The 13,547-nt window shown below is 42.2% G+C and overlaps 2 protein-coding genes across 2 annotated transcripts; one reads left to right on the top strand and one right to left on the bottom strand.

The window, feature by feature from the left end:
- Positions 1 to 2,669: 2,669 nt before the first annotated feature.
- On the bottom strand, positions 2,670 to 4,935 carry Osi13 (Protein). The gene is made up of 2 exons (XM_078177100.1): positions 4,746 to 4,935; positions 2,670 to 2,998 (listed from the first exon to the last, which is right to left on the bottom strand). Exons 1-2 carry the CDS (start codon positions 4,933 to 4,935, stop codon positions 2,670 to 2,672), a joined length of 519 nt encoding a protein of 172 aa, XP_078033226.1.
- A 6,360-nt stretch (positions 4,936 to 11,295) lies between these two features.
- On the top strand, positions 11,296 to 12,747 carry LOC144467978 (uncharacterized). The gene is made up of 2 exons (XM_078177020.1): positions 11,296 to 11,581; positions 12,560 to 12,747. Exons 1-2 carry the CDS (start codon positions 11,296 to 11,298, stop codon positions 12,745 to 12,747), a joined length of 474 nt encoding a protein of 157 aa, XP_078033146.1.
- Positions 12,748 to 13,547: the final 800 nt, after the last annotated feature.

Genomic DNA, 13,547 nt, shown 5'->3' with positions numbered 1-13,547 from the left:
CGTGCGCGTTGATTTGCAGCGAGTGCAGCAGATAGAAATCGCAGAGGTCAATTCGCTAATCGATCTTCGGACGGACATTGCCGATTGAAAAACAACAAGAACCGCGAAGTAGCCCACCGCGTGTCATTCTTCGTCGAACAAATGTTGAACAATACAGCATCGGGGACGTTTGTCCGCATCGGCAACCAGCTCGGAATGGCAACTGCCTTATTCGTCGCTCCATTGTCTGTCGCGGGTCTCTTTAAATATTTAACAGCCGCGCGCGAAACTCGTCATCTCTTTTCTCTCCGTTAACGGTATATACACGCGGCACCGAGGCGGCAGATTTTCGCGATTAATTATCTAGGTTACGGCCCTCCCCGAACTCGGTTACTTCCGATTACCGTCGCTGCGCCGATTCCGTCCAGGAAACAGAAGAGGTACGGCCGTTTGCCGAACGACCACAACGCGACAGCGGATCCGTCGCGACGACGAAAGAGAAACGGCCGTACAGAATGCTAACATCGCCGCGTTAAACGGTGAAACTTCTTCTTCTTCTTTTTTTTTTTTTGCTTTTGTCCTCGTGTGTCTGCTCAATCCGCTTTCGACGATGATTCAATTCGGACCGGTGCCCGTGTTGCGTCTCGCGATTACTTTCCTTTGGATCGATCCTTCCTCCCGCGTAATTCGTAACCTTGTTTTGATTAGACAGTGCCCCCGATGACGCATACGCGAACTGCTACGGCGTGTTTTTCCGTGGGTGATTATCGGGAATGCGGTCCACAGTCCGTTCGATTTTTCGAAGAATTCGGAGGTGTTCTGGGACACCGGTGACCCGATAAGTGTGACCTCTTTTGGATCTTTGTACGGATTTGGAGGACACTGTTCTTTTGACAATAATCTTGCAGTAATATTTTTTAGCTAAATGACATGACGGTTCTGCTTTAAAAATAGTTCTTTAAACATACATTTTTTAATGGGGCTTCCAAAATATTTATTTCTTAAGAGAAGTGGTTACTTATATTTCTAATAATTTTCCTCAGTAAATGGATTTTATATTATTCGTTCTAAAGTTTTTCTTGGCAACAGGAACAGATATTTAATCTTCCAGTAATAATTTTTAATAAAACGATCTCATATTTTTGCTTTGAAAATATTTTTCTAGGAATAAATCTTGTATTAAAGCTTCCAATCATTTTCATTCTGAAGAGGAAGAGATAATTATGCTTCCAATAATTTTTCTCAATAAATAGATATTATATTTTCTAAAATTATTCTATATTTTTAGCATATTTATATCGTATTTAATATTTATTGTATTTGACATTTATGCTTTGAATAATATTTATCAGTATGGAAATCTCACGCTGTTGCTTCTAAAAATCTTCATGTATTTAAAATCTGTTTTCACCCTTATAAAAAGATCTTCGAAAAATAATAAAAATCGAATAAGATTCTTCTGAAAATTCTCCCGTGAGAACGATCTCATATTTACTTTCTTGAAACTCTTCCATCACGCGCATATCGTTCGAATGCGAAACGAGTGAACGAAACTTTTACTCCTGGGATCAATCTAATCTCTCATCTCGGCCGGTTTCAGTTTCCGTCGAACGATGCGCGGATCCGGCCACAAAGGAATAAAAGAAAGGTCGATTACAATTGTAAACTGGTTCCGTGTATTTTAACGGGAAGCCGAGGCACGCCACGCGAGTTCCCGACGTGGTTCATAATTCTCGGAATTCGAAATGAACTTTCTCTCAGCGATGAGGAGCCGGGGCTCGATTACGTAACGCCGAAGTCTCGAACCACGGTCGCAAGACAATTAATTACACAGCATTGTTCCGCGGTCCCATCCATTGGGATTGAATGACTTCGGGGCCGGGATACGATCGACCGGGAAAATACTTTCTACGGTCGGCCGTGCGATATTTAACTAGTGGAACCTTGATACCTACAGGCGCGCGAGTGTTTGCCGAGCCTGTTAGCGGCTGATCCCCGCTCGAACTACTGGCCGGCGAATTTTGCAACAGGACGCGAACCCGATCCCCGAAATAGCGACGTGTTATTTCGTGGTGAAAACAAAGAACCGCCGGTGAAAGTTTTTTTCTTTCCACGTGTCGATCCGATTGACGTTTCTGTTAGCGTGAGCGCTCTGAGTTCTTCGCACAATATTGTAATTTCGGACGATTATACCTTTAGCGATCGTTTGTTTGCATCCAGCAATCAACTACGGCCACAGAGTCGTTTAAATAAATTTACCGGAGACTTTTCTTTCCCAATTGTTCACTGAATTTATAAATTACTCTATAAATTTTATCAATTAATTTATATTGATTAAATTTTATAAAATCTAAATTATATTACTTAAATTTTATAAAATCTATTTTATATGAATTAAATTTTATGAAATTTATTTTATATCAATTAAATTTTATGAAATCTATTTTATATTAATTATGTTTTATGAAACTAAGAATTTATTAAAGTTTAAACTTTCCAATTAAATTTCGACAATAGATATGTATTCAAATTTAAATATCTTTCAAAAATCTATCGCAACTTAAAATTCTTACTCGTTCGTGATTTAAATAATTATTTCTACAAACTAGTAAAAATTCATTATCAATTATTAATATTGGAGAACGGGTAATAAAAACAAGAGACAGTGTAAAAATAACTACGTTTCTTATTCACTTCCTTTTGCGTCTCTCGCTATAAAATTTGTAAGGTTCCGTTTCCATAGACGCGGTGTCCGCCATGCCGAGCATATCCTGCCTCCTGTATTTGCCATAAGCGCCCGCCTCGTAGCCGCCACCTGAATGACTCTGCGCGACTTTCTTCAGGCCAACAATGGCTGCCAGGATCAGGCTCATTAAACTAAGGACCACTGCTTTTCCGCTCAAAATAGCTAACGTCTTCAAGGTTATCGGTAGTAGTATAGATTTGATCAGCATGAATCCGACCAGCAGAGGGATGAGGTATCTGTTCAGCTTCAGTTTTTTCCTCTTGTGCCCGCGTGCTGTAACAATGCAAATTAATGTGAACAAATTACTTATTTTATATCATATGCAGTCGAGTCTAAGTGCATTTTTATCCATGGTAATTTATACGATCCTAAATATTAATGTGCTTTCGAATCCTTCGGATCTCGTTTCCACTTAACAGAGATTTGATCTATTCTAAATAACCAGTTAAGTGTGTTTGACGACTATATCCGTCATGGAAATGCGTCAGAATTTTGTGTCATAATAGGACCAAACAATTTTTGTTTCTTCTGTTATTTTAATTAATTTTCATTTCAAAACTTTGAGAACAGAAGAATTAAATTTGATTTCGATTTAAGAGAAATTAATAATATTAATATTTAATCCCGCATGAAATTTCTATCACGAGCCTGCAAGGGGTTAATTATCGCGACACACACTGGTGGGCGCTTAGCAAAGAGATCGCCACAGTTAACTGGTTAATGTACTCCTAGGAAGTTAAATAAATTCCATCGAATCACGAGACAAAGGATGTTAACATAGAGCTTAGAATAAGTAGACTGCGGAGTACATTAAGATATAAAGCTCGGTTGAATTCGGTAGCAGCGTCGCTCCGGTGGGTCGCCGCGCATTAGACACGGGGAATATTTTGCATACGGTGGCGTTTCGGTAGAAACGAGTCACGGAACGAGATGCGATACGTTTCTGGAGCGTGGCTTGTCGCGTTAATTGCGTGCAGCCCGATAAATTTGCGATGCGCCGTGTAATGCGGGACATCGGAAACACAAAGGTAGCGCTCCTTGTTAGTCAGCTCTCGAAATGGACATGGTAATAGGGTTAACTGGAGTGGAAAGCACTTAGGGTTTTTGTGTCGAACAGCCACGCACCATGAACGATCAAGGATCGTATTATGATCGGTATTAGAGGTACCGGTAACAGGAATGCCTAATTACCTGGTCCTTTAAAGGTGCCCATTAACATCCGATGATCTAAACGATCTGAATGATCTGGGGGGAGTAGTAGCTAAAGCTATGGCCGAATTTTGTGTGAGGTGGGGGAAATAATTTAGATAACAATCGTGACTATCTTTGTTATACTTTTCACAGGGTACAATATTTACCCATTTTATTTTTCCGGGAAAAATATAGATAGTGTTATATTTTAACTCTTTGAATACCATTTTAATTGTAATTCTGAAATAACTTTGCTAACTATAGCATTTCTATTTTAGATGACAAAGTGTATTGTATGCATAGGAAATTAAATCTTGTAACTCATGCAGCAATAATTACACTTTTAATATTCTTTTAAATTTAAATTTTAGAATTATTTAAGAACGTGGTGTAACAATTTTAGCAATGCTTCAGAGTCATTACTCGAGTGCAAAGGGTTAAACTGTCTAGTGCTGTAATTAATACTGGAAATTAAATCATAATTTTCGCCATAGTAACTTCGCTTCGAATGGTAATTATTCATAGATTTTGCAGATGCGCTGTTATAGCACATACATATCTTTTAAATATTGTTTTGTAATAAATAGATATAAATTTCGTAATAAAAAAGAATATAAATTTTGTTTCGTATATAAAAAAATATAAATATTATTTCGTATAAATTTCGTAAGTCAAATTGTATAAAATAATAATTAAAAGAAAGCAGATATTTTAACTACGACTTTTGTTGCAATTCTACGATTTCTAAATAGTCAACCCTTTTTTTAAATATTGAAGATAAAGATTGTAAAATATGACAGCCGACTTAATTCGCGTGTAATTGATTTACCTTCGACGGAAAACCTCGAAACAGGTAGTACAGTGTCAACAGCGTCCACAATCCCATCACTGATCAAATCCACGGGACCCTTTGGCGCCCCTAGCTCCAGTTTCGACGCATCTTCGTGCATCACAGTAGGCTGCGTGATCTGCGTGGCAATCAGCAGAGGCAAGAAGAGCAGCAGGAACAACAGCAGCATCCTCCAGTCGCATCCGACACTGTCCTTCACCAGTGTCACGCCAGGATGTCGACGATCTTCCTTGGTGCACACCTCTCCAGAATCAGGACAACTGTCGGTAATCAAATGCGTGTGTACCGCGGCCGACATCCGCTTACTTAATCCACTGTTCTTAAACATTCATTCGGACAACTTTGTCCGATGCAAAGGAATGTAACCGCGAGAAATAAAAAGGAAAAGGAGAATTAAATTGTGAATTAAAATTGAGAATTAAAATTGTCGTGTATGAAGAATTTAGTACAAAAGATTTTAAAAATTTTGTGGAAATATTAAGCATAATATTAAGACACTAGAAATTGTTCTTTTTAAATTAGTTTATAGCTATGTTTTCCTTAAGACTAAAATTGCTAGAAATTTTTTGCAGACAATTACAAGCTTGAAGCACTTGTCTTTTCTGACAGCTTGTATATCACTGTTTTCTAATGAACATTTTCAGCTATATTTCTACACACTATAGAGAGTCGAAGAACACTAGGAAACAAAGAAAATTTAAAATTTTTAAAATAAAGAAAAAAAGATTACATGATGCAATACACTTGGAAGCTTCACAAGCTGGTCTTTGCTGAAAACTCTGTTACCGTTAACAATTGAATTGTTGACGTTAGAAATAAGCATTCGAACGCGGGAACACCGACTTGACACGATAAAAGTCCAAAAATGCTAATTTGTTCAAAGGCGTATTATTTTTTATGGAAGGACTATCCAAGAGGATCCCGTTCGATCACAGAAATGAACCCCTAAGTGGACAGAGTTCCGGACGCACATCGTCGATACCTCCTCGTCGAAAGAAAGATGGAAAAATCGATCGGCACGTACAGCGAAGGAAACGCAGCTCCCGAACGAAAAACAACGGCTGCAGGCAGGCCGCGGGATTGGTCCCGGACGAGCGTACGCGGCTGAACGGGGCGGAAAGGATCCTCACAGAGGCGACGAACCGACCCGCCGGCAAATGAAATGTCAACTGACATTCGTCCTAGGCCGGGCCATTAGTTTATATAGCAGCCACGCGAAAAGCTCAGAGAAGGAGACCGCCATCCGATGTTGGTACTAGCGCGTGACGGAGGATTCGTTGTCGAACCCACCACCGTGTTGCTGGCTCTCTCTCTCTCTCCCTCTCCGACCATTGGACGGAGCTTGTCAGCGGGGCACAGTTGTCCCCCGAATATTACCGAACGTCGTCCACGGATCAGCCACGGAGGAACACCGCCGCGTTCCCGTGAAAAGCGCCGGGGGATCTCTAGGCACCGTCTCGATCACTGATCGCGCTTCGTTTCACACTCGAGTAATCCTCGGGATGAGTTCACGGCGGCCTCTTTACGGCCAACGATGGCCAGCACGACGTTTGCCGGAGACAATGCTCCGGGGCTGATCGAAAACGATCGTCGACGAATTAATTCTTCGTCGATTTATTAGGTGTCATTCTCAAAATTTTTTTAATCCAGTTTCGATGCAGTTTTCAAATTTTTATAGTAGCATTGTGGAGTATATGTTGATGAAGACTGAAGATTGGGAGCACTTTAGGATTTTTAAAATTTATTTACCGAGGGGATGGAGTTTTTATTATTTTTACTCGGGTGGAATATTTTTATTTAGACGCAAAAATTGTCATTTAAATTTGGACGCCTTTTTATATTTTATAATGGATTATCATGAAAGTTCTTGATGTTTCTAGCAAGGTTCAGTTTTTATAGGATATCTCTTATACGCGGAATATATTTTTAATTTTAATTTACACTCACATTTAGGATTCTATAATGCTTATCATAGAATAGAAATTTATATTTTTTTCAGAGAAGCTTGACTTTGATTCAAACTCAATTTAAGAATTTTTTAAATATATTTCCCATAAGGGATGATATTTTCAAGCGCCGTTCACAAACACATACATTAACACTGCTGATATATTATTTAAGAAATTAGAACCATGTTTTAAACTCACCAAGCCAACCAGAAGATTCCGTAATCTAAAACTTGCGAATGTCATTCCCGCACTTTGCCCGGTCATTGAATACGCACTGTGAGAGAGTACTCTTGATTCCCCGCTGCAGCCATAGCGCACCACGTAATTTGTGTCCCGTGAGTATAAAAAAAAGGGGGAGCCAGTTGTACCCGTTAGCACCGACAATTAAAAAGAAACGATCGCGACACGCCCAGCATTGTGATTAATAAGCAGCTCATCTCTCCGTTGAGCGCGGCGCGTTCATCGCGAACGTATCAATTAACAGTCACGGAACGTTCCTCTAATTACTCGCGATCACGTGACGCGGACGAGGGTTCATAAATCTTCTCGAGGCGCAATCGCGTCGCTGTACGACCGTCGGGAATGGTATAGCGCTCGCGATCGAATGAAGTCGTTGCTTCGGGTGACTTCTTTCGCGTTCTAAATTCGGTCGCACGCTTATGGCCGAAGCGTGATCTCTGCTACTATGCTCGAGAATAATGTAGCTTTTGCATGAAAAGCAGTCTTCCTAGAATGTAGAAGTTTCTGGTATAGTTATACGGAACGACGGAGAAAGAGTAAGCCTACGGCTGGTCTATCACTGTTATCGTTGCAACTGTACTACTATTGCAATGATGCTATTTCATTTTCAAGAGCATAACTGCCGAACAGGGTACAACCAGTGATGCGTTTCAACGAAATTACTAACTTCTAGGTAATAACGTTTAATAGCTAAGAGGAGTATTTATTTTCTATATCGATAAGATGCAGGTTTATTTATTGGAATATTTAATGTTTAGGTTAAAATAAGAGGAACATTTAATATTTATATCAAATATAAATATTTTAAAATCATAAATATTAAATAAATATTAAATCGTAAATATTAAATAAATATTGAATCAGAAATATTGAATATTTAATTTTAGATTAGAATACTCTTTTTCTGTGGTTTTAGGATAGTTTATTTAGAGAGCACAGAGATATAAGCAAACATTAATTAAAATAATTCACCCTTTAAAACTCACCCTCTTTGTGAAAATAAATTCAGTAAATTGGCTATCTCTTGCATGAATCAGTAGAAACAGCAGGCGATGATCAGACACATCAATCAAGTCCCGGTTCGATCGAGCAATTTCCATTTCCCACTTTCGGCCAATCAGTACTACCGCATTACACGCCGACGAAACTAAGAAACTATTAAACAACTCAATAAGGAAGCGTACCGAGATGTCACCGTGGAAAATCACTTCCTAATACGTTCCCGATAGTAATTGAACGTTAATTGTCGAGCAATCGGCGTCTTCGTTGGAACGCAACGGTGGTCCGTTCCCGGTTCGACCGTTACGTTTCCATGAAAATGAAATAGCTGGCATTGATCATTACGTCGACATGCAACGACCGAGCGTTGAAGGAAAGACCAAAAGGAGCCCCGTAATGATGATAGTGATTTAACAGGCGTAGGCTTGTTCGTTCCACGGCGTTCTATCAACTCGGTTGCCCCCTGTACCGTTCCACGGAGCAATTATCCGCGCGTCCCGTGGAAGCCGGGGACAATTTCGCTGCTTCCTGCGCCCGAGCGCAAGACAATAATGTTCTTTCTCGGATGGCAGATGAATAAAACTGCGGCCGGGGGACATCTGGGTCCCCTCGCTTCATACGCGAGAGATTCGAGTAATGCGGCCGTCACTCTCGTGATTAATGATTTTCGTAGGGTACCCGGCGACCTGCATATCGCAGCCTGAAAATTTGCCACCATGACGGCTCGCTATGATCCACATATATTTTTACAGCTCGCGGTTACGAGAAAACAGACCTTGCGGAAAATTGCGCGCCTGCAAAGATGCCTCTGAGCGTCGATTTATCCCATCGGAAGCTGACGCGTAAATCGCTGCGCACGATATGCGATAGCATATGCATGATGGATCGCCGCGACGCGTATCCATTTTTCTATCGTGCAACGACATGTTTCGAATCATAGTATCCTCGATGGTTCCGTGTCAATGGGTTTCGCTGTTTGCTTAATCGCACGAAAGATAATGCCGGCACAATTGGCGCACGGTTTATGGGCAACGGGATCACGTGAAATTTTCCTGCTCGACATTTTATCGCCGCCACCAATAAGCCAACGAAAGTCCGGGAAAGTGTGCAATAAGAATCGAGGGTGAACAATGGGGCGGTACAGTTAGGTCCGTTTAATCGACACCACGGCGCGCTCGGTAATGGACGGCTTTCCATGGACGATGCAGGATGTTCGGCGTTTCGTGGAATGCGGGTGTTTCGTTGCGCGATAAATCGCATCGCGTGCCGGTATCGTTTCTAACCAGACCTCCGTCGCGGATCGCGTTTTTCACCGGATCTAGAAACTCCGCGTTCAATTGTCGACAGAAAAACTGACCGACTGGGGACGATGAAAGCATCCATTGTTTTGGAGCGAATTGGCTTGGCTCGACGGAAACGTCTCGAAACCGGTAAGAAATCGAACACTGTGATCCGCTGCGGATTGCGGATCTTTAGGCATCCGTGGCGTATGCAGATTGATCAGGTGCACGAGAACGTTGCAGTTAACGATGTTTAACAGCGTTTTCAGCTTCTTGTTGCAGCGAGTAATTTTTCAGTTGGTTAAGGAGACGCTTCTGCAATTCTAATTTTTGTAAAATAATGTACGAAAATTAGAGTTTGCGTAAAGATTCGTAGGTTAGTAATCAGGGAGGAAAATGCTCAATTTAAGTAAGATTATATCCGTCGCATTTATTATCAATTTGAAAATAAAAAATGTGAGATCGATCATTTAACCAGCGATGGTAGATTTATTATGAAATAGTCAAAATGTACAGATATCACTCAGCTTTAATTAAATTTAATTTCTAAGGGTTCTAGCTCCTCGCAATTTATATAGAATTAAAAATCGACAATCTTAAAACTAAAAAAAGGTAAAAATTGAAGTAACCTGTAATTATAAAATTCTAATACATAAATCATAAATTGTTTTATGACTATTCTACCGAATATGGTACTTTTAAATTCATCCCCAATTAAAACTGCGCCCAACCCCCATATCAACACATTCCGCGGCTCTCCCCCCTCCATTCAACTTTCCCCGATCGACCCACCCAGATCTCGGCAATCATCGATCGATGACAACGGGCGGTTGTTATCGGCCCGGTTGCCAGCGCAGCGTAACTCAAAAATGCAAAGTGTTCCTCGGCACGTGTCGTCGCGCGATCGCGGTCCCTCCCGGCGCCTCTCCGCATGGTCAACACCCCAGACCCGCAGATTCCGCGAATCGGTACCATGAGAGGGAGCAACTGTTACTGTTCGACGATCTAGCGTGACACATATATAGAATTTGGATCACAGTACTTACCGCGCACACACATATTGCCGGCTCGTCGCCGCGGTGCTCATTTTTCACGGACTGCCGATCCCGCTGGCAACTGAAGCGTGCCCGGCGTGGTACCCCGGCCGGCCCCCCTCGGATCCACGGCGAGGAATCAAGAGCGGATCGGTTAGTTCACGGTCGCTCGCTGCTCGGTTCGTTCCGTCGACAGACTATTCGTCATTTGCATTTGTCGAGCCGATCCCCACGTCACGGAATTATTGACCGGCCGCGGTGCAGTTCCGGTGATCCCGACGCCTGGTCCTCGGATTCGGTCGCTACCCATCCGCGGTAAGTCTTCACACGATTACTGTACACCCTCTTCGTTCAACTCGCGACGTCTACCGAATCGTCGTCATCAGGTGTATCATTTTAAAGACTCGAGGGCTTGGCGAACTGTATACGTTTCTCGGTGTTAGAATTTCCGTCGCTTTTAATATTCTTTGGCTACTGTTCTTTCTGCGTCATCAGTTGTGTATCTCAAGAACGTAGACTTCTGAATGAATATGTTAATTCACGTCGTATACGATAAATAAAATAGAAATTCGTTGCGTCTGTCGTAAGAGATAACCACTTAGGGGTTGCTTTTTGCCCTTAACGAATTTAAAGTGTAGAAGATAGCATTAATGCAAGGACAACTATCACATTGACTCAAAAGCAAGACCAAATCGTAGAACATTATCAAACAGATATTTCAAAAGCTTTTCAAACGAAGAAATATTCAAAACGTTTTAACATTTCCGAGAAGCGTGCAACAATCGCTCAACGTCCTCCACAAAGACTCTCCCAACTCCTAAAAACTGATTAAACCTAACAGATGCATTTTTCAGTGAGATTTTCAGCGACCAAGGGCAGTCATGTAACCGCTCGCCGTTGCGCTACGACTAGACGAGCTCCTCGAGACGGATGTCCGCCATCTTGGAAACCAGCGGTTGCCTCGAGGATGTGATTGGGTATCGTGGATGATCGTGGACAGTACTCCGGTGAACCCGTTCACGCGAACATGCGATCGAGAGTGAATCTAGTCGCGGTTCTATTGACTCTGAGCTGCGTGGTTCGGTTGCTCGAGACATCGAAGTCCGCCGTCAGGTATCACGAGCAGAATTTGGAGAAGATCATCCGCAAGGATCATGGCACCGCTGGGAAGAAGGTGCTCATCAAGGGGATACAGAACAAGGTGACACCGAATACCGCGGTGCTTTTATTGGTCGACGATAAGACCAAGACTGCCAAGGAGCAGACGAAGAACAATGACAATTTGCCTGCGTCGAAGGACTACTTGACTGGAGGTAACATATAGATGATGACGTAGTTGGGGTTAGTTTTTGGGTTAGGTTGAATATTTAGCGCCTTCTCTGGGATTCTGATCCTTCGTTTTCTTTAACCCCTTACCGTACTTTGACGAGTCCGACTCGCGATGGTAATTACTAGTAATATATTATTAAGTATGGATATTATTTTGTTCTTTGAAATTGGAATAAAATTGTAATCCTTTGTTATTAATATTTCAGCATTCGAGTAAATTCAGGCATGGTATAAACATTAATGTTCTGTCTCTTCTAAGAAATTATATTAATTGAAAAATTCCTAATCGTGGTAATTGTGAAGAAAATGATACGTCAAAGGGTTAATTAACACTGAACCTACCATCGCTGATCAAATCACCAATTTGCAGTTACAAAGCAATATTTGTTAATCGATTTTAGACCTCGGTAGTTTTAGTGTTAATATTTTTCGGATCCTGAGAATGATTTGAGTCATAGCAATTTAACATTGACTGTGTATAGAGTACCATTTTTGGTGAAACAAGTTATCTGAATTCTTGAATAACTTTTAGAGTTAATGTCAGCGAAAATTAAAGTATATCTGTTTAAGATTACTATTTAGGATTATCATAATTCAGATTATAACAATCGCAACAGAAAGTTTATCAGGAAATTTTCGCTCCAGCAAAATATATAAAACATTCAAAACAGTCTCGACCGATAACTTAACCTCAGAGATCGGACGTCTCAAAGGAAACTCCCTTTTAATACCCCTATAATATTAACGTAATTAACTTCCTGACTCGACTTCCCCGGCGATCCAACTAAAAGAACGAAGGACCTGTCTCCTAAGCTCATCAACGCCGCCAACCCGTTAGCCGACCGTTGTCAATATCAGAAGCCAGTAGTACCGTTGCAAATAGATTTATTAACACACATTAACTGGTTAAGATGAAGTACAGGTGAACTAGGGGCTAACCGTGGGATGGTCCCGATTTTCAGGGCGGCCGCGTCGGAAGATGCACAAGATGGATCGCACGATGATGGCCCTGTTGATCGCCTACAAGATGAAGTTCGTCGCGCTGATCCCGACCATGGTCGGCGGTCTCATCCTCTTGAAAGCGACCGCGCTGCTCGCCGGATTCTTCTTCGCGCTGTTCGCCGCGGTTCTCGGGCTGAAGGTCCGCTGAACGATCGATCGATCATCGAGGGATCCACGGGGGCGGCCGACGGCCCATGGTCCACATGGCATCGGATCTGAACGCGTTCTCGCTGACCGTTGTCGTCGCTTCACTCCAACAGCCCGTTCCGTGATCAGAGTAAATCAGAGACAATCATATCGATCGAGCTCGATCCGGATCGCGATCGACGAAGAGATCCCGAGCCCGATCCGTTCTGCGATACACATACGATTATACGTGTGGTGTAACATGCAATGGAGAATCATTAAAGTCGTTCTGTGTTCTTCCTGTTCGATTCTGTGCCTCTTTATTCGGTCAGTCTTCGTGTATCGGCCGCGGTGCGAACGCCGCGGCGAACCAAACGCGAGGACACGCGAGAAAATCGTGACAATAAATACATGGCGATCGTGGTAATAAATGGTAAAGAGCTTAAGGAGTATTTCAGAGCTTACAGCTACGGCATATATTATATCGAGACATGCGTCCGTGAAACGACCGGAAAGCGTCCGTACCCCGTTTATTTCGTCGCGCGATCAGACATCTCTCTCTCGGTCCGGGATCCGTGGATCCACGGGAGTTGTACGGACGCGGCTTGCCGGCCGTTTCGATTGTCGACGCAAAAGACGGCTCGTCCTGGTTCCGTTAGAAACTCGCGTGCGCGGAAATTGCTGACGTCGGCGCCAGTTCACTTACATTTGTCGCAAAGTGTACAAACTTCGAACCGCAATTTAACTGGATATTTCTCGGGGCTGGTCGGTCCGGTGCTTCGAATAAATCTGAATAAATCACGCGTCGCGATTCAAATTAGA

This window comes from Augochlora pura, chromosome 3 (assembly GCF_028453695.1).
Source record: "Augochlora pura isolate Apur16 chromosome 3, APUR_v2.2.1, whole genome shotgun sequence".
Classification (NCBI taxonomy): domain Eukaryota; kingdom Metazoa; phylum Arthropoda; class Insecta; order Hymenoptera; family Halictidae; genus Augochlora; species Augochlora pura.
Note: the sequence above shows the minus strand (reverse complement) of the source record. Positions and strands in the feature narration are given on the sequence as shown.

Excerpts from the sequence above, each read along its gene's own strand:
- Osi13 (XM_078177100.1), bottom strand. The coding sequence starts at position 4,935 with ATGCTGCTGTTGTTCCTGCTGCTCTTCTTGCCTCTGCTGATTGCCACG. Across the intron at positions 2,999-4,745 it reads TTCGAGGTTTTCCGTCGAAG|CACGCGGGCACAAGAGGAAA; the intron begins GTAAATCAATTA and ends GCATTGTTACAG.
- LOC144467978 (XM_078177020.1), top strand. The coding sequence starts at position 11,296 with ATGCGATCGAGAGTGAATCTAGTCGCGGTTCTATTGACTCTGAGCTGC. Across the intron at positions 11,582-12,559 it reads GAAGGACTACTTGACTGGAG|GGCGGCCGCGTCGGAAGATG; the intron begins GTAACATATAGA and ends CCCGATTTTCAG.